The sequence below is a fragment of the Oryctolagus cuniculus genome, chromosome 3 (assembly GCF_051225735.1).
Source record: "Oryctolagus cuniculus isolate XC-2025 breed Fujian yellow rabbit chromosome 3, ASM5122573v1, whole genome shotgun sequence".
Classification (NCBI taxonomy): domain Eukaryota; kingdom Metazoa; phylum Chordata; class Mammalia; order Lagomorpha; family Leporidae; genus Oryctolagus; species Oryctolagus cuniculus.
In genome coordinates this window covers 151,152,623-151,175,173 of record NC_142869.1, presented here as the reverse complement: position 1 = coordinate 151,175,173, position 22,551 = coordinate 151,152,623, and the positions used below count along the sequence as shown (strand labels likewise).

Below are 22,551 nucleotides of genomic sequence, written 5' to 3'. Positions count from 1 at the left end.
AATCAGGTAGCTGAAATTCCATCCAAGTTCTCACGTGGGTGGCAGGGGCCCAAGCACTTGGCCATCTTCCCTGCTTTCCCAGGTGCATTTGCAGAGAGCAGGATCAGAAGTGGAGCAGCTGAGACCAGTTCGTGTATAGGATGCTGGCGTCACTGGCTGTGGCTGTGCCACAATGCTGGCCTCATTTTTTGAGCTTTTCATGCTAAATAATGTAAATGAGGACTGTAAACAGAAACAGGGTAGTCAGAAGGAGTATAAAGGTTGACATAGAAATAATAATGAGTATAATTTTTAAGATATCCAAAAGAAGAAGCTCAAAGGACATTTGAGAGATAAAATCTAGCTCTCAGGAGAGAATTTAGAACTATAAATAAGACTTCATTTGTTCCTTCATCAGAAAAACTGTCATTGCCACATGCTAGGGGCTCCACGTGGAAGGAGAGAGGAAAAAAATTACAAAGAATTATATTATGTAGAATGTGCAGTGGTATGGACCCGAACACAGAAGTGATATTCTTACCTAGAAGTATATTCACAATAAGAAAGAGGAAAATGGCTAATAGACAGTTTAGCCATATGGATAGCATGCACAAAGAATAGAGATGGGCAAAAGAATGATGTGAACAGAAAATGAGGCAGGTGTTGATAAAAGGTGAATGAGAGAGTTAGGCAGAAAAAAACTCTTCAGTGCTACCGTAGGGCTTACAGGGAACTCTTCAGTGGCCTGAGAGAAATCCACAGAAACTCCACTGGGCAATACAGGGGCTGCTCTTGCTGCTGCGGCTCTTCTAAAATATTCTCCAGCAAACATACAGAATGAAAGGCTATTTTAGAAAGGAGTTGAGAGATGGACTAGAAAGCTAATAGAGGTTAGGGTCACAGAGCCAAATTTCAATCTACCTCTGCCATTCACTAAAAATATAACCAGGGGAAAGATATTGTACTTCTTCTTCTTTCAGTTCCTCATCTAATAACATACCCACTTCATGGAGTTGCTGTGAAGTTTAGAACAGTGCCATGCACATCTTGTGCATTATGTCTGTATTAGTTATTGTTACTATTTAAGATGTCTATGATTATTGTTCTTGCTATTATTTTTGTTACTGGTCATTAGAGAAGGTAGAATAATATTTTCCACATAGTCTACACCCATGTGGACTTTCAGCTAAAATTTGATTACTGATGTTTGGATATCTACCTACCTGTAAGATTCCATTAAAAACTTTTAAAAGAAACATAAAGTTGTAAAGCTGGCACTGCGGCTCACTAGGCTAATCCTCCGCCTTGCGGCGCCGGCACACCGAGGTTCTAGTCCCGGTCGGGGCGCTGGATTCTGTCCTGGTTGCCCCTCTTCCAGGCCAGCCCTCTGCTGTGGCCAGGGAGTGCAGTGGAGGATGGCCCAAGTGCTTGGGCCCTGTACCCCATGGGAGACCAGGATAAGTACCTGGCTCCCGCCATCGAATCAGCGCGGTGCGCCGGCCTCAGCGGGCTGGCAGCGGCAGCCATTGGAGGGTGAACCAATGGCAAAAGGAAGACCTTTCTCTCCGTCTCTCTCTCTCTCACTGTCTGTAACTCTACCTGTCAAGTAAATAAATAAAAAAAATCTTTTTTTAAAAAAGAAAGAAACATAAAGTTGTAGGAAGCCATCTCTCTACATGTTAACTCTAACTCTGCCTTGAAGTACTTTGTGATAATCATTTTACATATGTAAAGTACTGATTTTCAAGCCTGGAGTACCTTGCCCAGCTGTCCCTGGTCAGCCCTTAGATGCAAATGCAAAGCAAAGCAACAAATCAAAGTGTATCAGGATCACTTCATTTTCAGTTCTAAAATATTCTGGATTTTGCTACAACTATAACCTCCACTTACATTGTTTAAAAGACTTAAAGATTACTAGAGTTTTTCTTTTTTATTTCAGACTAAAGCACAAGTTTTATCATTATGCGCAACATTCTAAATTCATTATATTTTGCTAGATGGAGAACATTATTGAGGATATAATCGGTATGGAATCGAGTTTTAAAGAGGAAGGAACAGACTCTCTGCTAATGCAAAGACCAGTAAGTGTTTCCAGATCCTAAGGAGGTCAATGAGAGAGAAATAAATAACAGCCAGTGATGATAAATAAGAAATTTTGATTGGTTAGCAAGTGATGTTTTCTTCTGAACTTTTGCCAGAATAAGCACAAGCTATCAGATGCATATTAGAAAAGATTTATTGGTGCAGAAAAAAGGTTATACAATATTATTGAAGAAGATTACGGGGTCTGTAGTATACTATTTTCTATTTTGCATATCTATCTGTAATCTATCTTTCCAAACTCAATATACATGTTTATATATATTACATGTATTAAGTTATATATTATGTATAATTATATTACATTAAACATATACACATATATTTAATATGGTATAGAATTTTCTATGAGTTCTTTAATCTTCAGATTGCCCATTGGAATCACAGCATGTAATCAAGCATCTTCATAAGGTCAGGACTATAATTTGGATTATTTTATCATACTAATGGAGGTCAGATTCAGAAGTTCTACACCTTTGTGGAAGAAAAACATATTACTATAATGAAAAATATAAATTTACTTCTGAGCCAATAACCAGAGTTTAAAGATGAACTAAGAAAAGGTAAAACAGGCCTCACCCTGCTTTACAGGTAATAGAAAGACTTCTGTGTTGAAATTAGTACAAATTCTTGGAATAATATCAAGAAGGGGGCATAGTTTATCTCCTGTTTGATTATTGTCATCTCCTCATTGTTCATTTATTTATCACACAAAAAATATTATCTGTAAAAGTACTTACCTGTAGGTACTTTCCACACATTTTGAAGGAATGTTATTTTTTATGTATGGTTCAGGACCTTTTGGAAAACATAGGAAAAACAATATGAGAAATTTTAATTGCTTTGCTACTTCATACATTTCATAAATAAAGGAAACTGTGCCTATAATTTGTGCTGTAGGATACTAATCAGTATATCAATGGGCTAAGAACCAATTTGTGAAAACATCTTTCTTCTTATTATTAATTTCCAAATAGACTATCAGATGGGAGAAGTACCTTTTTCATCCTTTTTCTCGGCAGACAGGACCTCCTCATATGTCATTAAAAGGACTATTATCTGCTAAAGTTCACATGAGGTTTAAAATCTGAATTTTGTTTCAGTTTTTCTTTCTTTTTTTCAGGATGGAATGCCAATTCTATCTTTTCTCTTTTCATATTTCAACTAGCATAGATACCTAAAAACTGAATAATTCTCTAGATAAATATGTTATTAATTTTAATTTCTCCCTATTTAACTAAACAGCTTGAGGATACTATTTTAACTAGTATTCAACATCTGGGTTTGAGGAAGTGATATTAATTTTCTGCAATCTTCTCTTTCTTGTATGTTGTACTTATTGCATTGAAACTACATATTGAAACATTCTTTGTCAAATAATGTTAGACAGAGATTGTTTTATAGAGATTATGCAATGGCTTACTTGGTAAAAAAGAATGATAGTGACGCAGACTGTACTTTTTAGAAAGATAAATACTGCTATATAAAGAACTATCTGCTAATGATCAATGACCATTGCTAATTTTAGATATACCCACAAAACTGCACAATTCAATGATTAGGTATTTATTGAATACTTATTATATGTAAAGCTTAATACTCTAGTCACATTACCTGAGGTTCAGATGAGTGAGGCCCAGTTCTCACATCAAGGGACAACACTTCAGTGGTACAACACAGTGAGTGTGTGTGAGATGCAGGGGGAGAGTGTGCATTTTGGTGCTACACCCAACGTGTAATCCAGACATTATATAAATCACTTAACCTGTGCTTTGGTATCTATTTTTATATCATGGACATAATTAAAAATATTGATCTCCAGGACTGTTAATTTATATCTTACTAGATTTCAGGCATGTATTTTAAATGCTGGTCAGAGATTTCCTCTGGAACTTGAATGAAGAGAAACCACGCAAATGTGAGGATTTCGGAAAATGCTTTAGAAAAATATGATCTTTCCTTTTTTCCAAATGAGAAGATGTCTTTCACTAATACACAGTAAATTTTGAAATAGTCAAAGGCCATCGATCCTGTAGTAGTGCATCATTCTCAACGATTTGCTTAACAAAGACAACAAAGTTTGATAAAACACTATATTTGCAGCAAAACTAAAATTTAAACAAATCAAAAACACAGACACAAAAAAGAAAGAGATGAAAGAAAGAGATGCTCTTCAACACACAGGAAGTATAGGTAAGATTTTAAGAGAGGTGTGAAAGCAGAAAAGTAGCAAGAGAAAAACATAGGGCAAAAAGTAAAAAATGGAAACAGAGAGAGACAGAGAGACAGAGAGAGAGAGAAGTAGATGGAGAGAGAAAAAGTCTTGTATAAGCACAGCTAATAGATTATAGGTAGGAAACTCCAAGGGACTTTATTGGTTCATGTAGATAAAAATGAAGACCTGTTAAGATTCAGAAGAACACTTTGGGTACATATGTTAGCCAATGAACCTTTGGTTGCAGGTGGTAGAACCTAACATATGAAGCTTTAGTGTGAAAGGGATTTATTGATTCAAGTCATTTAAAAATGCCTAAGTCATATTGCACGTGGGCCTCCCTCCCTAGGCTTCTGGCTGACTTTATTTTCAGTTGCTGGGCATTTACTCTCCGCCTGTACTGAGCCATGCATACATTTTTTTCCCACCCCAGTTTTTTGTTGTTGTTTGTTTTTAGATAGTCACTTCTTCATGAAGAAGAGAACATTTCTGGTGAATTTAAGCCAATCTTGGTGAGCCCATTTCCTTTGCTGGAAACTTCTTTAAGAATTGGCTTGTGCTGCACTTTTTAAAAACGATTTATTTATTTATTTGAAAGTCAGAGTTAAACAGAGAGAGAAGGAGAGGCAGAGAGAGAGAGAAAGAGAGAGGTCTTCCATCTGCTGGTTCATTCCCTAGTTGACCGCAACAGCCAGAGCTGTGCCGATCCGAAGCCAGGAGCCAGGAGCTTCTTCTAGGTCCCCCATGCAGGTGCAGGGACCCAAGGACTTGGACCATCTTCTACTGCTTTCCCAGGCCACAGCAGAGAGCTGGCTCAGAAGTGGAGCAGCTGGGACATGAACCGGCACCCATATGAGATGCTGGCACTGCAGGCAATGGCTTTACCCTCTACACCACAGCACCTTCCCCAATATATTCTTTCGAAGAAGGAAGTCTCACTTCCTTCACTAGTCATAATTATTGGATTTACTCAAGTTGTTGCTTAAATTCATTTCCTTTACAGATTCATTTATTTATTTTGAAAGTGAGAGTTGCAGAAAGGGGGGGGGGATTGTGCTGCACTTTTAGCATATGGAGCAGGTCACTGAGTGCTGCTAGGAAGTTTTCTTCAGTCTAAGAGAGAGAAGGTTTTTCACCTTTCCATGAAGTTATAAGATAATGTGAGGTATGTAGCAGCTGTAGCCATTTGCAGCCAAAGGTTGAACTCTACTTAGTGTGGGGTTAATCTTACGAGAAAGTAAATTGAAAATAGACCTTTGAAAAATTATGAGTGGGAATAGGAGAGGCAGAAGGAAGAAGGGTGGGTGTGTGGGTGGGAGGAAGGATAGGATGGGAAGAATCCCTATGTTCCTAAATCTGTATATATGAAATACATGACATTTTAATCTTAGATAAAATTTTATAAAAAGAAAGAAAAAAGAGAAAGAAATAGAAAGAAAAAGTGAAGAGAAATGTAAAGAAAGACAATTTATATGTCCCTGGAGAATAATTTTCCTCCTTTATGTTATAAGCTAATTGTGTCAGCGTTTTTTTTTTAAAGATTCATTTATTATTTGAAAAGCAGCATTTACAGAGAGAGAGAGAGAGAGAGAGAGAGAGAGATTGAGCGAGAGAATCTTCTATCCATTGGTTCACTCCTCAAATGGCCACAATGGCTTGAGCTAGTCTGATCTGAAGACATGAACCAGGAGCTTCTTCTGTGTCTCCCAACATGGGTGACAGGGACCCAAGCACTTGGGCCATCTTCTGCAGCTTTCCCAGGTGCATTGGCAGGGAGCTGGATTCGAAGTGGAACAGCTGGGACTCAAACCAGCGCGCATATCGAATGCTGTTATTCCAGGTGGTAGCTGACCTACTACAACACAAGGCTGGCCTGTGGATTTTTTTGGTACTCATAACCAAATATATCCTAATGCATACACATAGTCAATCATTGCAACCAAAGAGAAAGAGAGCTGCTTTTCTCCTTAGTTTCAGAAAAAACCCTGAGATTATTTGTGTTTAAGCAATTTCTGTCACAGATCCAGCCCATCTCTCTGGGTCTTCAGCCCACCCTACCTACTGTGTAGCCCCATGTAGCAAATGACTTAAACTAAAAGCAAGAATCCAGAGGCCCTATTACCCAAATAAATGTGAAGGGGTTCTAGTCAGGCTAAAGTAACACATGTCTGTTTCAGTAAGATTCAAAAATGAGGGTATTTATCAGCAATAGTAATTGTTATCAAATTTTCACCTACTACATGATATGTTTCTAAGTATTTCATATTTTCTCTGGCTATAACACAAGGTCTCAAGGGCAATCTGTTAAGTGTACTGTTGGGCATTTTGAAACTCTCTTGCTGAGACCTGAGCAGAAAAGCTTGGAGATCACTCAGCTATGATTTATCCCAGGACCAAGATCTGAAAGTCACGTAGTTTCTGTTGGTGGGAAAGTTGTTCATGGAAACTGAGGGAGAGGGTGGACTGCTTCTGTTGGTTCTGCAAATTTATCAGCTGAATAAAGTAATTCAAGATTTTTAAAGATCAATTTGCCCGGGCATTTCAGACCCGGAAATGAGTGCTGAGTGATTAGAGACTAGACTCTGAATAATTAAGCTGACGTTATCTCTCTTTTTCTATTTGGTCAAGAGAATTAGCCACCTGTCCAAGCAATTAGTTTTTACTGCAAAACTACAGAAGCTGGACTACAAGGAACCAAAGTGCAAGAAACATTCAGCCCAATGAGTATGTTAACTTCTTTATATATATATCTTGTTAGTACTGGCATTTGGTACTTCTTGACAAAATTCTCATTAATTGAACAACTATTGATTTATATCTCTTCCTCATCAAATAACCAAGATTCCACATTTATTCTCCAATTTTCAGAGGATTTATTTTTCATGATATATTTCAGAGGTAGAAAATATTTGCAGTCAGATTTGAACTTCCTCATTAGTTTTGTAGCAGCAATTCCATTAAATCATCTACATCTGTTTTCATTTTTCTGCTGTATCTATGCTGCTACAATAATATAATTCTCCTAGCTCAGCATTCTAAAGTCAGCCCCACAATTTATAACCTGGATCCATTACTTACCTTCCTATGTGCCGATCTATTGAATTGAAATACTGTCTTTATAGTAATTCTTCGTAATATCTATTACAGATCAAACCAAGCCAAACAACTCCATTTCGAGCTCATTTCTTCTCTGGCTTCTATGTTATTACCTGACTCCTGTAGGCAAGAGACACCATTGCCTCCATTTTATCCCTGCTTCTACACTTCTTACCTCTCAGTCTCTTCTGTAGAGGTTTTGTGCTCCGAATTCTAAAAGTCAGTTATTGCAAAGCCAACAGTAATTTCTCCATTCTCATATGACTTGGTTTCTCAGCGGCATTTGACATCAGTGGAACACTTCCTTTTCCTTGAGTTACTGTCTTGGATTAGGCGGCCCTATGTTGTCCAGGTGCTGCACACACCTTGCTGGTTCTTTTTCCTCTAACAGTTGTCAAAAGTCATTGGCCATTTTCTCATATCTATACATACTCTACCAATTGTCTCAACCCATCTGCAGTCAAGACCTCTCCCATGTGTGCCAGACTCCTATCCCATTGCTTGCTTGAAACCTTGCGTGCTTCAAACAGACACCTCATGATTCATATGGCTGAAAAAAAGCATTTGCTTTCCCACTGAAATCTGCTTTGGGCTGCTCTAGAATTTTTTGCTATTCTCTTTTTTACTCCCACACCCATATATATCAGTATGTCTTTCTTTTAGCTTTCAAGACTTCCAGAATTTGTCTCCTCACCATCTTTTTCCATAAAACTCTTTCCTAGGCTAAGATGGTCTCTCACTTGCAAACAAACCATAGGCTCTGACTGCTTCCCTACTACTTCTTGCCCCCTTACAGTTCTTCATAAAGCAGCCAGAATGCTCTTCCTAAAGCAATGATCAGACCCTATTTTTCTGAGGTTAACATTTGTTAATTTCATAAGATACTCAGGATAAAAATCTAGGCGCTCTATCACAATTAGAAGTTCTTTGACTTTGAATTCCACAGCCTTCTTCCTGCTCCCTGAACATGACAAGCAGAGCATCGTCTTAAAACCTTTGAACTTGCCGGCGCCGTGGCTCAATAGGCTAATCCTCCACCTTGCGGCGCCGGCACACCGGGTTCTAGTCCCGGTCGGGGCGCCGGATTCTGTCCCGGTTGCCCCTCTTCCAGGCCAGCTCTCTGCTATGGCCAGGGAGTGCAGTGGAGGATGGCCCAGGTGCTTGGGCCCTGCACCCCATGGGAGACCAGGAAAAGCACCTGGCTCCTGGCTCCTGCCAGGATCAGCGCGGTGCGCCGGCTGCAGCGGCGGCCATTGGAGGGTGAACCAGCGGCAAAAGGAAGACCTTTCTCTCTCTGTCTCTCTCTCTCACTGTCCACTCTGCCTATAAAAAAAAAAAAAAAAAAAAAAAAAAAAAAAAAAAAAAAAAAAAAAAACCTTTGAACCCCGTTTTGCTGTTGCTGCTTAGAGTAATTTTATCCCGGATCTTTGCATGGTTGCCCTTCATGATTCAGATCTTCAGCCAATGTCATCTTGTCAGAGAGGCCCTCCACAATTATCCCAGCCAAATGGCCCCCACCATGACTTGCAAAGGCAATATCTTAATTTATACATGTTCTCACACTTATGAATAGAGTACAAACATTAACTTATTCTTACTTTGTTCACCTAGTTATTGTGTGCTCCCATTTTAGGATTATAAACTCCCTGTGTTTCTAACATTCCTTTGTCTCTGGAGCCTAGAACAGGAACCTTTTATTATTTGATTCTTACTACCCAGATCTGTGCCTGGCCCAGCACTGGTGCTCAGGAAATACATACTAAATAAATTACTCTAAAATTCACACATAAATAATTACACATATGATACATTTTACCTTGGAGTACTGTTAATGGAAAAAATGCAGCAGCAGCCAGAATATGACAGTGATAACATTAGCTGACAAGCACTAGGTACTTACTACGTGACGCGGATTTTGAACAATGGCTTTGTGGGGAAATTGCATTCAAACTTTACAACAAACCTGTGAGATTGAGATTATTATGACCTACTATCATTTTATAAGTGAGGAAAGAGGCTTGGAGAAAAGTTCAATAACTTGCCCAACTTCATACATTATGGAACAATAGAACTGGGGCTTGAATCCAGCCCAGAAAGAAACCAAAGGCAACAACCCCACCCCTTGCACTGTGTCAGCAGGTGGGAGAGGGCAGTCACTGCGTAGAAGTGACTGCTGTGGAGGGCTGTGAAAGGCCCTGAGGCCAATGTGAACTCCCACCCCAGCAGAGTGATTTTTCAGCCTCTGATTTTAGATGTGTCTCACTATCATTTTCACCCATCTGTCTCAGTTTTACCTCTTTCTTTCTGAGATGTGGTTGTGCACAGTAATTCATTTCGTTTAACATATGTAGGTATTTTTCCATCAGACGTCTGTAAATGCTGGTGGCATTTGGCAATCTAAGTAAACTGTTATAGTTCAAGACCATTCCAGAGACAAGGACTGAGTAAATATTAACAACCCCCATGCTTGGATGGAACTTAAAAGGACTGCATAACACCCATGAGCAAGCTTTTGTCAGTCACAATCTAGACCAGATTAGTCTTAAAGTCCAAGGAAGAACCAAAGTTCACGTTAGTGCAGAGATTTCTGCTCACGTCTCCGGGGATTGTTTGCAAGTTTAAAGAAAAGAAAATGATGAAGGAGAAAGAGAAAACGATTGCTATTGTGCAGGTTATAGACCCTTCGAAGTTAAAACTGGTGAGCAACTGCATTTTGGAATTGTTTCAGTGTTTGGAGATGAAACCACCTTAAGTACTGAATTTAAACTTTATAACTTGTAGGCAATAAAATAAGGTACGTAGAAATTCAGCTTTGAAATGTATAAAAATAATCTTCTAACAAACTTGTTTTCTTACTGCTTTTTAGTGCTCTTTGCTAAAGTTAGAAAATAGTCTATTCAGTTAAAAAAAAAAAGTTCCAATAATGTTTTATTGTGACCTTTTTATCAAAAACTTGATGGCTCCACTAGCTGTTTCAGCATTCACATTAATAATTATTGTTATAAATTTAGTACTAAAGAGATCACATGTGCATGTAAATTGTATATCACAAAGTATTTATGAGTTACCATTCTCTGCTGTGCATTTTTTCTTTTCTATTTGTGTTATAAGCTTGCTTGCCAAGGACAAGGGATCTTCCACTCCAACCCAACACATTATTTTTATTCACTCATAATAGAACGAAAATAATAATAACAATAATAACACAGCGGGATTTCTGTGTTCAGTGTTTGCCATTCAAATCCCATGGCTCCGCTTTAGCAAATAAAATAAAGTTAGACAGAGCTCAATAGTGTGCGCCATACAACTGGAAAAATCTGATTTATTGCATCTAAATGAATAAACAGCCAGAAGGAAAGAAAATAAGCTTTCGAATGCCGGTTTTTCCAGTGTGCATGCACTGTGTGGCATGGGCGCCCCTACAGAGCTCCTCTTTATACCTGAAGTTTGTCTTCCTTTTATGTCTGCAGTCATTCTGAGTCTCTTGCTCACTTTTACCATTTGAGAGTCACAATAATTTCTTCACAGGAAAAGCAAAACAGAGGATCCAAACAATTCAAAAACTTTCCTCAGCTTCTCTTAAAACTTGCATTACATGTTATTTGTTGCACACACAAGTAAGGATTACAGTTTTGTTTTTTCTTTTGATACTTTGTACTGACTGATTATTTGGAAATATAAAATGAGACTATATCTGAGATTTCCTTTCCTTTTCTGTAATTGCAATGATATTGGGAGATTTTATACATTTATTTCCAGAAAATTCTCAGGGTTTCATAAATAATTCATTTTCAGGAACACAGTGAGTATAAACCATGGTTTTCTCTCTCCCGCTGAGTGAATAGAAATGAAGAGTAATAAAACAATAAATATAATTAAATTAGGAAATTTAGTGCTCAGTGTATTAGTCCTATAGTGTTTGGATGAACAGAAAAATAATTCAGGCTGCTGCAAGGAAGGTACTGGAGAGGGCTTGGGCTGTAAATGTGCTTTGGAGGGTATGCTGGTTTTTGATACTTACTGAAGGGCTGAGGACAATTGGGGTGCATAAAATATCAATGGGAAAGAATAGAACTGAGAAAAATATTGTCTGATGACTTCCAGCCCTTTTGAGTATTCAAAACACATGAGATTAAAAGCATTTAGGGCACAGGCCTTTCCTCATTAGAGTGGGTAGTAAAGATTCTTTGTGTCTTAGATAGTCCAGTCTTCTATTTATTTATAAACTATTTGATTTAGAGATAATTAATTCATTCATTGGGATTTTAATTATTTTATATTAAAAGCAAGCATAACACCTACACTATAGACTTATGATACAGATAATTTAAGATACTGCTCTTGGTATTATTATGATATATATTTGGCTTAAAGCCTGGCATATAATAAATATTCAACTATCCAGGATAAACATTATGAAAATGCTTACATTTTATTATTTATAAAATGATTCCCATATATGGGTTCACAGATTCCCCATAGAAACAATCTTCTCTCCCACTGGAGTCTGAAATCTGTTGGTAGAAGCCATATTACATATTATGTATTGTATGTATTAAGCCAATACATATTATGTATTGCATATGTGGTGATAGGAAACTGTTCATAACTTGAGATTAGTGGGATGCACTGCTGAATGGATAAAGCGTGAGCCATAAAATGAGGGTTTGAAAACTAGTACCATTCATGAGTTACGTGAGAGAAAGTTCAGATTTTAGGATTTTGAATTGGGGAGATCAGAAAGAAGCTGTGGTTTAAAAATATGTGTTGGTCATAGAGGGACAGCTGGGAGTTAATTAAGAGGAATGAAGTGATACTAAAAGGAAGGACACAATGTAAGCATTGGGCCCTGAGGATATTGAGGAACGAAACTAGACAAAAATCATTTAAAATGAAAAATGATTTAAAAGAAAAGAAGTCGGACTGGCACTGTGGTATACTGGGTAAAGCCACCACCTGCAACAACCGGCTTCCCATGTGGGTGCTGGTTCAAGTCCTGGCTACTCCAGTTCCTCTCCAGCTACCTGCTAATTACCCGAGAAAAGACATAGAAGATCGCTGGTATATTAGGACCCCTGCCACCCCCCTGGGTGAAGTTCCTGGCTCCTGGGTTAAACCTGGGTCATAGCTGGCTATTGCGGCAATCTGGGGAGTGAACCAATAGATGAAAATTCTCTGAATCTGTATCACCCTCTCTCTAACTCTGACTTTCAAATATATAAACATTTCATAAAAAAAGAAAAAATTAATAACTGAATGACAGATCAGATGTAGGCTATGGAGAGGGAAGAAACTAAAACAGTAGGAAAAAAACATATTTAGAATTTAGATCAAATTATTTATGCTGTCCTTAACTATATTTGTCTTGTTGAGGATAAAGAATATACATTTTCAGAGTTCATTAGATATTTTGACAGTAATTCTGGACATAGATTTTATTTTCTCATGTGCTAGTATTCCCTTATGGGAGACCTGGCTTGATTTCCTGACTGTTAGATTTGGCCTGGTCCAGTCCTGGCTATTGTAGGCATTTGGGGAGTGAACCAGCAGATAGACGATTTTTTTCCAAGGCTCTTTCTCTCTCTGCCTTAATAAATAAAGTGTAATTTTAAAAAACAGGTTTTTGGTCAAAGGACAAGAAGATAAGTGGTGGTGGTGGTGGTGGCTGGCCGGCGTTGCAGCTCACTAGGCTAATCCTTTGCCTGCGGTGCCAGCACTCTGGGTTCTAGCCCTGGTTGGGGCGCCGGATTCTGTCCCAGTTGCTCTTCCTCCAGTCCAGCTCTCTGCTGTGGCCCGGGAGGGCAGTGGAGCATGGCCCAAGTGCTTGGGCCCTGCACTCGCATGGGAGGGAGACCAGGAGGAAACACCTGGCTCCTGGCTCCAGATCGGCGCAGCACGCCAACCGAAGCAGCCATTTGGGGGGTGAGCCAATGGAAAAGGAAGACCTTTCTCTCTGCCTCTCTCTCTCTCTCACTGTCCATTCTGCCTGTCAAAAAAAAAAAAAAAAAAAAAGAAAAAAAAAAACCTCAATTTTCCAATTTTATGTGTAATCAGATATAGAGAAGCATATGTCATATTACTTAATCATATCAGTATCTTTATACAATAAGACACTTATAGAGTAGAAGATTAAGAGTAAATAAAATTGATGAACATAATCAGAATATCTAAGCCTGAAGAGGTAGAAAAACTTCCTATAAGGAAATAGTTTCTTTTGATAGAATTTGTGTAAGGAAAATATGACAAAATATTACTTGTTTCAAAGAAAAAAATCTATGATATATATGATTTCTGAATAGAATTACTTTCATATAAATATCAATTAAAATCAAATTAAATTTGCTTTAAAACAGAAGACTCTGGTTAGACAGTTTTTAAAAATATTTTGTACCATCCTCAAGTATTGATGTAATTTCTATAATTGCTATCAGAATCGACAGCATTGGCCTTCTCTGCACTTCCTTGTTTGCTATCCTACCGTGCTATGGGCTGGGGAAACATAACACAATTGTTTTGCCATAGCTGTTTTTAACAATAATATCATGCTGTGTGTGACATATTGTAACAAAATTTTCTCTTTATAGTGAGAAAGTGGACTTTATACCGTGAAAATAGCACTTTTTTTTCTCTTACATTGTTATCTTGGCAAGAATTTCAAAATTGAATGACAAAGGAAATGACCTTAAAGGGAGTAATTCTAATATTTTTTCAATTAGGATTATATTTGCCCTAAAGTTTCAGACATATTGTTTATCAAATTAAGGAAGATCCCTTCTATTCCCAATAAACAAACAGTTTTATGATTATTGGGGATTAATTTTTATGCAATGATTTTTCTGAAATTCTTTAGATGAACACAGACTTCTTTTTTATCTTTTAATATAATGAATGCATTTAAGGGAAATCCAACTTGATTCTGGAAAATTCTTTATATTCTCTTGCATTTAAGTTGCTAACAATGAATACTCAGAGACGTGTAACTGGAAAACATTATACTTAATGAAATAAGCCAATCCCAAAAGGACAAATACTATATGTTCTCCCAGATCTGTGGTAACTAATAGAGTATCTAAAAGGCAATCTATAGATGTGAAATTGACGCTTTGAGATGTGATGACTTTGAACAGCCCTTGTCTCCACTGTTAAGGAACAGTTTTTTTTTTTTTTTTCATACTATTCATTGAACCCTCTACTTTGTATAGGGTTAATTTTGTGTATATCAAGTTCATTGAAAATAGATCTTAGTAAAAAAAAAAATAAGAATGAGAAGAGGAGAGGGAGGAGGCAGAAGGGTGGGAGTGTGGGTGGGAGAGAGGTTGGGATAGGAAGAATCACTGTGTTCCTAAATTTGTATATATGAAATGCATGAAGTTTGTATAACTTAAATAAAAGGATTCTAAGTAAAAAATAAATATATAAATAAAATAAGTTGCTCACAATATTTTACTTAAGATTTGTATCAGATTTAAGCCTATCAATTTCCACTGTCATAAAGCCTTTGGTCTTGGTTTCAATGAATTGGGGCATATTCCCTTTTGCCTCTGTCATTTCTAAGAGTTTGGACAAAAGTGGAGTGATATATTTCTTGAAACTATGACACTTTTTCTCATAAAACTATCTAGTCCAGATATTTTTCTTCTGAAGTATGTTTAAGGTTTCTTTTGATTTTTTTCAGTAATCAGTACTGTTCAAGCTATAAATGACTATTTCAGATAGTTTTACTAAATAACATATTTTTTATAAATTTGTGCATTTTTCTAAACATTCAAAATAATTTACAAATTATTGTTGGTAATATATTTTATCATTATTATTTCAATAAAATAATAACATAAAATTTATTGTTTTAACTATTCTCAAGTATATAATTCAGTAGCATGAATTACATTCATAATGTTATACAACCATCACTAGTATTGCTTCCTTAAATTTTTTTCATCATTTCAACTAGAAACTTTATATCCAATGAAGAATAGCTGTCTATTTCTCCTTTCCTAAAGCTGCTGGTAATTTTTATTCTACTTTCTGTTTCTATAACTTCGACTATTCTAGGTACCTCATATGAACGCAATTACATATTATTTGTCCCTTTTTATTTGAATTATTATATTGGCATAATGTTTTCAAGGTTCATTCATGCTGTACCATGTATCAGAATTTCAATACTTTCCAAAGTAAATAATATTTCATTGCCTGTGTACACCACATTTTATGTATCCATTCACCTGTTAAAGACATTTTTTAATGTTTTGGTTATTATTAATACTGCTGATATGAACACTGGTGTACAATTGTCTACGTGACTACTTTTAATACTTTCGGGAATATACCAATGGTTGAAATTACTGTACATATGCTAATTCTGTACTTTAATTTTTAAGAAATTGCTATGTTGTTTTCCACAATGACTGCACAATTTCACATTCCCATCAGCAATGCATTAGTGTGATAACTTCACATTCTTACTAATAATTGCGATCCTCCATTTTCTTCTGTTGATAATAACCATCCCTAGTGACCACTCTTCTACTCTCTTCTTTTATGGGTACATTTACAAAGGAAGTAAAAACAATCAAAAAGATGCTTGCTTTCTCATTCTTACATTTATGGCACCACTATTCATAATAGGTAAGAAATGGAAGTAACTAAGTGTTCAACCACTGATGAAACAGATAAAGAAAGAAGAATGAAATCCTATCGTTTGTGGCAACATAGATAGAACTGGAGGACATCACGTTAATGAAATAAACCAATCACAGAAAGACAAATACTGCATGTTTTCTCTCATATGTGGAAGCGAGCAAAGTTGATTTCACATTGTGGTGTTGGTTTGCATTTTCATAATGACAAATGATGTTGTGGATCTATATATCTTCTTTGGAAAAATGCCCATTTAGGTCATTTACTCATTTTAAAACCTGAGGTTTTTTGTTTCTTTGTTTTTTGATTTTTTGACATATTTGTTGAGTTGTAGAGGTTTCTTTTTACAGTGGTCTGTACATTAATGTCTTAACAGATATGTAATTTTTTTCAAACCACTTTGCCTTGTGGACTTCCCTTTATATTGCCAATTTATATCTCATTGATTTATGTTCTTATTTTATATGTTCACTTTTAACCTCTTAACTCCTTGAGAACAATGCTTGGTTTGTCTGATATCAAATAATCTATTTTTCTCCCATTATTATTTAAGAATATATATATTTCCTCTAAAACATTTTGGTTACACCATAGATGTTTCATTGGAGGTTTTCATTATATTTGATTTATTTTAAAATTTTATTTTAAAATTCCAATATGATTTCATCTTTATACTTGAGTTATTTAATAGTTCTTTCAAAGTTCCAGATATCTTGATAATAGTGACTGAGAGTTCCTTTTGACTGAGAATACTATCAGTCTTTGTATATGCTCCACAGGAACTTGAGGAAGCTTTATATTCTCTATTTGTACATATAGACGTATACACAAGTTTATTAGATAAACTTTCTATTTTTATGTTTAAATCATTTATAATATTGCTAATTATTGGTATCTGCTTGACTTTGCAAAAATTAGGGCAAATGTGATGAAATCGCCCACTACAACTCTGAATTTACTCATTTCTCTTTGTACTTTTTTTTGACAGGCAGAGTTAGACAGTGAGAGAGAGACAGAGAGAAAGGTCTTCCTTTTCCATTGGTTCACCCCCCAAGTGGCCGCTATGCCGGTGTGTTGCGGCCTGCACTCTGAGCCGATCCAAAGCCAGGAGCCAGGTGCTTCCTCCTGGTCTCCCATGCGGGTGCAGGGCCCAAGGACCTGGGCCATCCTCCACTGCACTCCCGGGCCACTCTCTTTGTACTTTTAAACAGTTATTTTCACAAGTTTAGAGGTTATTTTACTAGGTGAATTCATGCTTATAATTGTTACACCTTCTTAGAAACTTGGATTCTTTTTACTACACAGCAACTCTCTCTACACTAGTAATTTTTCTAACTTTAAAGTTCACTTTCTCTGATTCTGATATAGCTACATAAGTTTTCTTATGGCTATAATTTTCTGGCTATATCTTTTTCCACTCTTTAAAAACATGTATTTTCACATTGAATGGCAGAGCAAGGTGCATGAGGGAAGGAGATCTTCCACTGATTCATTCCCACATGACGACAAGAACCAAGGCAGGAAGAGCCTGAAGCCAGGAGCCCAGATCTCCATCTGTCTCCCATGTGGATAGCAGGTCCCCAAGCACTAGGGCCATCACCTGCTATCTTCAGGGTGCATTAGCAGAAAGCTGGGATGAAAGTGGAGTTCCTAGGACTCGATCTGGCACTTCAACATGGGATGCTGGTATACTAAGTGTTGACTTAACTCACTGAGTCACAAAGCCCACTCCTCTTTTCCCATTCATTAACCTTCAACCTTTGTTGCATAAGTGTATCTCTTTTTACACTACTTAAATCTACTTAGAGTCTTCTTAATCAGTTGACCCTTTAGCTAGAGAATTTCATCTATTTATGTTGACTATTATTATCAATATCATTTCACCTGCTTCTTTATTTGAATTTATTTGTGTCTCATTTTGAATATTCTCCTTAATACTTTCTTAACACTTCCACATCCTTTGGTTTCTAATTTTCCAATCCAATCATACTGATATTATTTGGAATGTAATTCTGAGTTATGTGGTTATATATTTCACTTGATTTTTATATTAGTTTTCCTACTACCTTTTTATTCCACAATCATTTTTACCAGATATCTGATTGGTTTCATTTAATATTATTTTAATTACAGGCTTTAAATGTTTTCTATTATTTAGGTGTAGACCTTGTTAAAAATTATATGCCTAAGACATGTTTTTTATTCATGGTGTTGCATGTAAAAGCTATTTGGTCTGGGTATAAAGCTGTTTTGTGCTTTTTTTCTTTTCATGTTTTTAGAATGCTGATTCATTTTTCCTATTCTTCCTCTGTACATAATCTTTTCTTTCCCTGTATGAGTTTTTAGATCTTTTTTAAAATCATTATGTATTCTTTTTTTAATTTATTTTTTATTTTTATTTTATTTTATTTTTGACAGGCAGAGTGGACAGTGAGAGAGAGAGCAACAGAGAGAAAGGTCTTCCTTTGCCGTTGGCTCACCCTCCAATGGCCACCATGGCCGGTGCGCTGATCTGATGGCAGGAGCCAGGTACTTATCCTGGTCTCCCATGGGGTGCAGGGCCCAAGCACTTGGACCATCCTCCACTGCACTCCCTGGCCACAGCAGAGAGCTGGCCTGGAAGAGGGGCAACCGGGACAGAATCCGGCGCCCCGACCAGGACTAGAACCCTGTGTGCCGGCGCTGCAAGGCAGAGGATTAGCCTAGTGAGCCAAGGCGCCGGCCTCATTATGTATTCTTAAACTTCCTTATAACATGTCCGAGTGCAGTTTTTTCTTCTTTGGCATTCTCTAGGTACTTTTCTTTTTAAGGTAAAATAATGAAAATATAAATGAAATACTATAGCATTTTATTTATTGTTAATTCCTGGAAGAGTGTCCCTATTATTTCTTTTTTAAAAGATTTTATGTTATTTATTTGATAGGTAGAGTTACGAATAGAGAGAGGGAGAGACAGTGAAAAAGGTCTTCCTTATGCTGGTTCACTCCCCAAATGGCCACAATGGCCAGAGCTGGTTGGATCTGAAGCCAGGAGCCAGGAACTTCTTCCAGGTTCCCATGCAGGTACAAGGGCCAAGCATTTGGGCCATCTTCTACTGCTTTTCCAGACCGTAAACAGAGAGCTGGATTAGAAGAGGAGCAGCCAGGATACAAACTGGCACCCAATGGGATGCTGGCATGGAAGGCAGAGGCTTAGCCTACTAGGCCACAGCGCTCTCCCCCGCCCCCGCCATTATTATTTCTTAAACATTTACTTTTTACAGTTTTGTTTTTCTCTCTATGACAGTAGTTTATATTCTCCAAAGTTTTAGATTTTTTTTCTTTCTTCTATTTCTTGATCTTTTTTTCCCTTCCTTTGGAGGGTTAATAGTAATCTGGTTTCATATTTTATTAATGATTTTATATCTTTCTTAGTTCTCCATTATGCTTTTTTTAACTTCCTATTTCTACTTCACTACTTTGGTCATTATTATGTTAACTTGTCATTATTTTTATTATAAATTATTTCAGATCCTTCCTTTGTTTCATTTAGACTAATTTAAGAAAGTTTGTTTCATCTGTTAGGTTTTTGAGTTACTTTGTGATATTATTTCTTGTGCTACATATTGTTTTATCATTGAAATAGTCATTTTCCTCAAATGTTTTGATATTGTGACCCATGAGCTCATTTTCTGGAGATGACAGGATGTATGTAGGAAAGCCACCTCCAGTCCTTTTTAGTACTGTGATCTTAATACTGGAAATATGAATAAAATCTAGGATAGAGAGCCTCAGATACCCGAATATCATTCTCAGTCACACCTTACTTGCAAGCAACTTCTCAGAGCAGAAGTTCACTTTTTCTACTAGGAAGAAGTAAAGTCTTATAGGAAGTTGTTCTTCAACTTGTTGAGCAGATTTTATAGTAAATTATTTTATGTCTTTAAAATTTGTGATGGCTGTAATTAATATAATGTCAAATGTACATCTAGCATCAGGTCAAAGGTTTTGCTTTACAGAGAAAGCAATCTGTTTTTAAACCAGAATAAACATTTCTTCACAAAATATCTATTTATCCAATTGCCTAGTGTTCTAGAAATTAAGACTTAGACTTTATTTCCTAAGCAACATAGCTTTGACAAATGTAGATACAAATTTACTAAGCTCTTTCAAATGTATATGGAATCTTTAAATTTTTACCAACATGGAACTCTTACATGTTTTAATGGAGAAAAGGCACTTTAGAGTACATGAAGTGTATTACGTACTTTGAAATTGAAACCCAATTGTCTAATGATATTCAAAAATGATTAGCCATTTACATGAAATAGAATAGTACCTAAAGCATAAAATTAAATAGGATATTAATCACTCTGCTTTAGGGCATAAATTAGACAATAACCAAGGTCAGGAGAAGATGTAATATAGTCAAGTAGGATTAGCTTCATTATCAGAATTCCAGCCCCATTTCTAAGGAATAATGCACTGGGTACTATCTAACCAGGTAGAATGGACCCAAAGAATGGCTACAGTTAGAAATCCCTCACTTTTTGTTACAGTGTATATGTAACATGTCTTGCTTTCTTTAACATTTCTGCAATTTGCCATTTCTACATTGAAATTCGCCTGGATTCAAGCTCTTCAGAGGATGAGTACCCTTTTTTCAAACCCTTTCTGCCTCATTCTGTGCCTTTCTGTGCAGTGTGTCCATTACGTTTCTCAAAGGCACTGTGGAAATGTACAAGTCAGGCTCATGATGCCGCAGGTCAGAACCAACAAGTTCTCAAAAATGATTTCAGAAGATCCGTAATTTTATAAATATGACTAAATGACTCACTTATTAGGGAAAGATCTGCTTTTTGGATTTCTTCCTAATGGTATTTATCTGATACCAGAACACATCATTCTTCTAATTGGATCATCTTTGTCTCTATTTTGTAGGTAAGGAAATGGAAAAGGAATAAATACTGACCTAAGTAGCTCTCTTCCAAGATCCGTAAAGTAAAAATACATTTTAAAGCAGTGAATTTATATAAAATAAATGTATGAGCCCTATTAAAGATAATAAGGAAAAAATAATGTATAAAAATACATCAGAGTAGCAGTGCAATCTAGACTGTCTTAATGACATGATAAAAACTTATATGTTAGGGGATTTCAATTATGTTTTCATAATTCTTCCATAGAAATATAAAAAATTTACTACATATACTGTAATGATTTATCTCAAAAACTAATTTTGGTCCTAACATATCTTTTATTTATAGATATTTCTAGCCTACTTTTCTAAGTTTTAAAAAGTTCTCTCAAGTTGAATTGAAGTCATGCAAAAAGTGGGAATGTGGAGTTATATTCTCCATAATAATCTTGTATGACTTGGTTTGATTATGTGTATTGCTCCTTATCCTTGAGGAAAGAAAAAAAATTACTTCTTATTCAACTCTTGGTTAACTGCCCAGAAATAGAATAAAGATACTTAGAATGGAAATGTTTTAGAATTATAAATCCTACATGGCAAATGTAGCTTATTCTGGAATAATGAATATTAAGTTGAAATATGAATATTATTTAAGTTTAATTTTCTTCAGAGATCAAATCAATAAGCACATTTTGAATAGTGAATAGTTGTAATTTTGAATTGTATAAAGAAACTTAGCTTTTCTGAAAAATTGCTCCCAAGAAGCACTTCAAGAGTAGCAGTGTTGCTGTAATTGGATATACCCGGTTCACTAGAGGCAAAAGTAGTTTTAGACTACTTCTGGTCACCAGCTGGGATATTTATAATAATCTAGAACATTAAGTGTACAGTGAGAAAAAGTATGCCTTCCAGGGAGTAGAGGGTGTCTCACCTAATTAACAGTGTAAAACACCTCTTGACTTTGAGTTACTGGTAGCACTAATGGTATTAAGAAGGTTCCCAAAATGTTCAACCATTAAACTTAATTTATGCTACAGGATGAACTTTCAGCTTTGCTAAGATGTGTATTGATTTTTGTCCAGCATGATGTTTTTAATTGTATTCATTTATGACTATGACATATGCTGCCTCAAATTTCTATAACTTTGCAAATATTAATCAGAATTTTCCTTCATGCCTGAACTGATTTCTCTTTTTCTTAAATACAAATGGTTTTTCCCCCCAGCATATCTTCTCCACAAGCATTTCACAATGCATTTTCAAATAGTCAATGAATACTTACCTCTTATTTAAAAAATGACAATATTGTATATTACAAATTATTAACAAGCTGACAAATTCTAAATGGAGAATTTATTCAAATAAATAAATTAGAATGCACAAAAGGTTTAATTGCTTTTTCATCCCTTTTCCTCTAAAGTTATCTGAAAGAATTTTGGATGTATACAGCGACGAGCAGGGACCTTCACCAGTTAATATGGGGCTTACAAGTGCTTCCTGCCCAAGCAGTCTACCAATGAAAAGAGAAATTACAGGTAATGTTGCTTTCATAATGCTTTTATAATTTTATTATTCTTATTAACTAAAGTCAATATATGAATGTCATACATTATCATGCTAAGTGA

At 36.2% G+C, this 22,551-nt stretch overlaps 1 protein-coding gene across 7 annotated transcripts in view; it reads left to right on the top strand.

Moving 5' to 3' along the window:
- The window catches only part of TFEC (transcription factor EC), a 151,252-nt gene that overhangs the window by 108,536 nt on the left and 20,165 nt on the right, over window positions 1-22,551 (top strand). For 2 of the 7 annotated variants that reach the window (XM_089329467.1, XM_017342725.4), the window contains 2 exons: window positions 1,977-2,060; window positions 22,347-22,461. In XM_089329467.1, the coding sequence (XP_089185593.1) occupies window positions 1,977-2,060; window positions 22,347-22,461 (199 nt within the window). Of the gene's footprint in view, window positions 1-1,976; window positions 2,061-6,922; window positions 7,019-10,007; window positions 10,185-22,346; window positions 22,462-22,551 lie in introns of those variants that run through there. The other 5 variants (XM_051848898.3, XM_089329468.1, XM_089329469.1 and 2 more) reach the window with 4 other exon arrangements.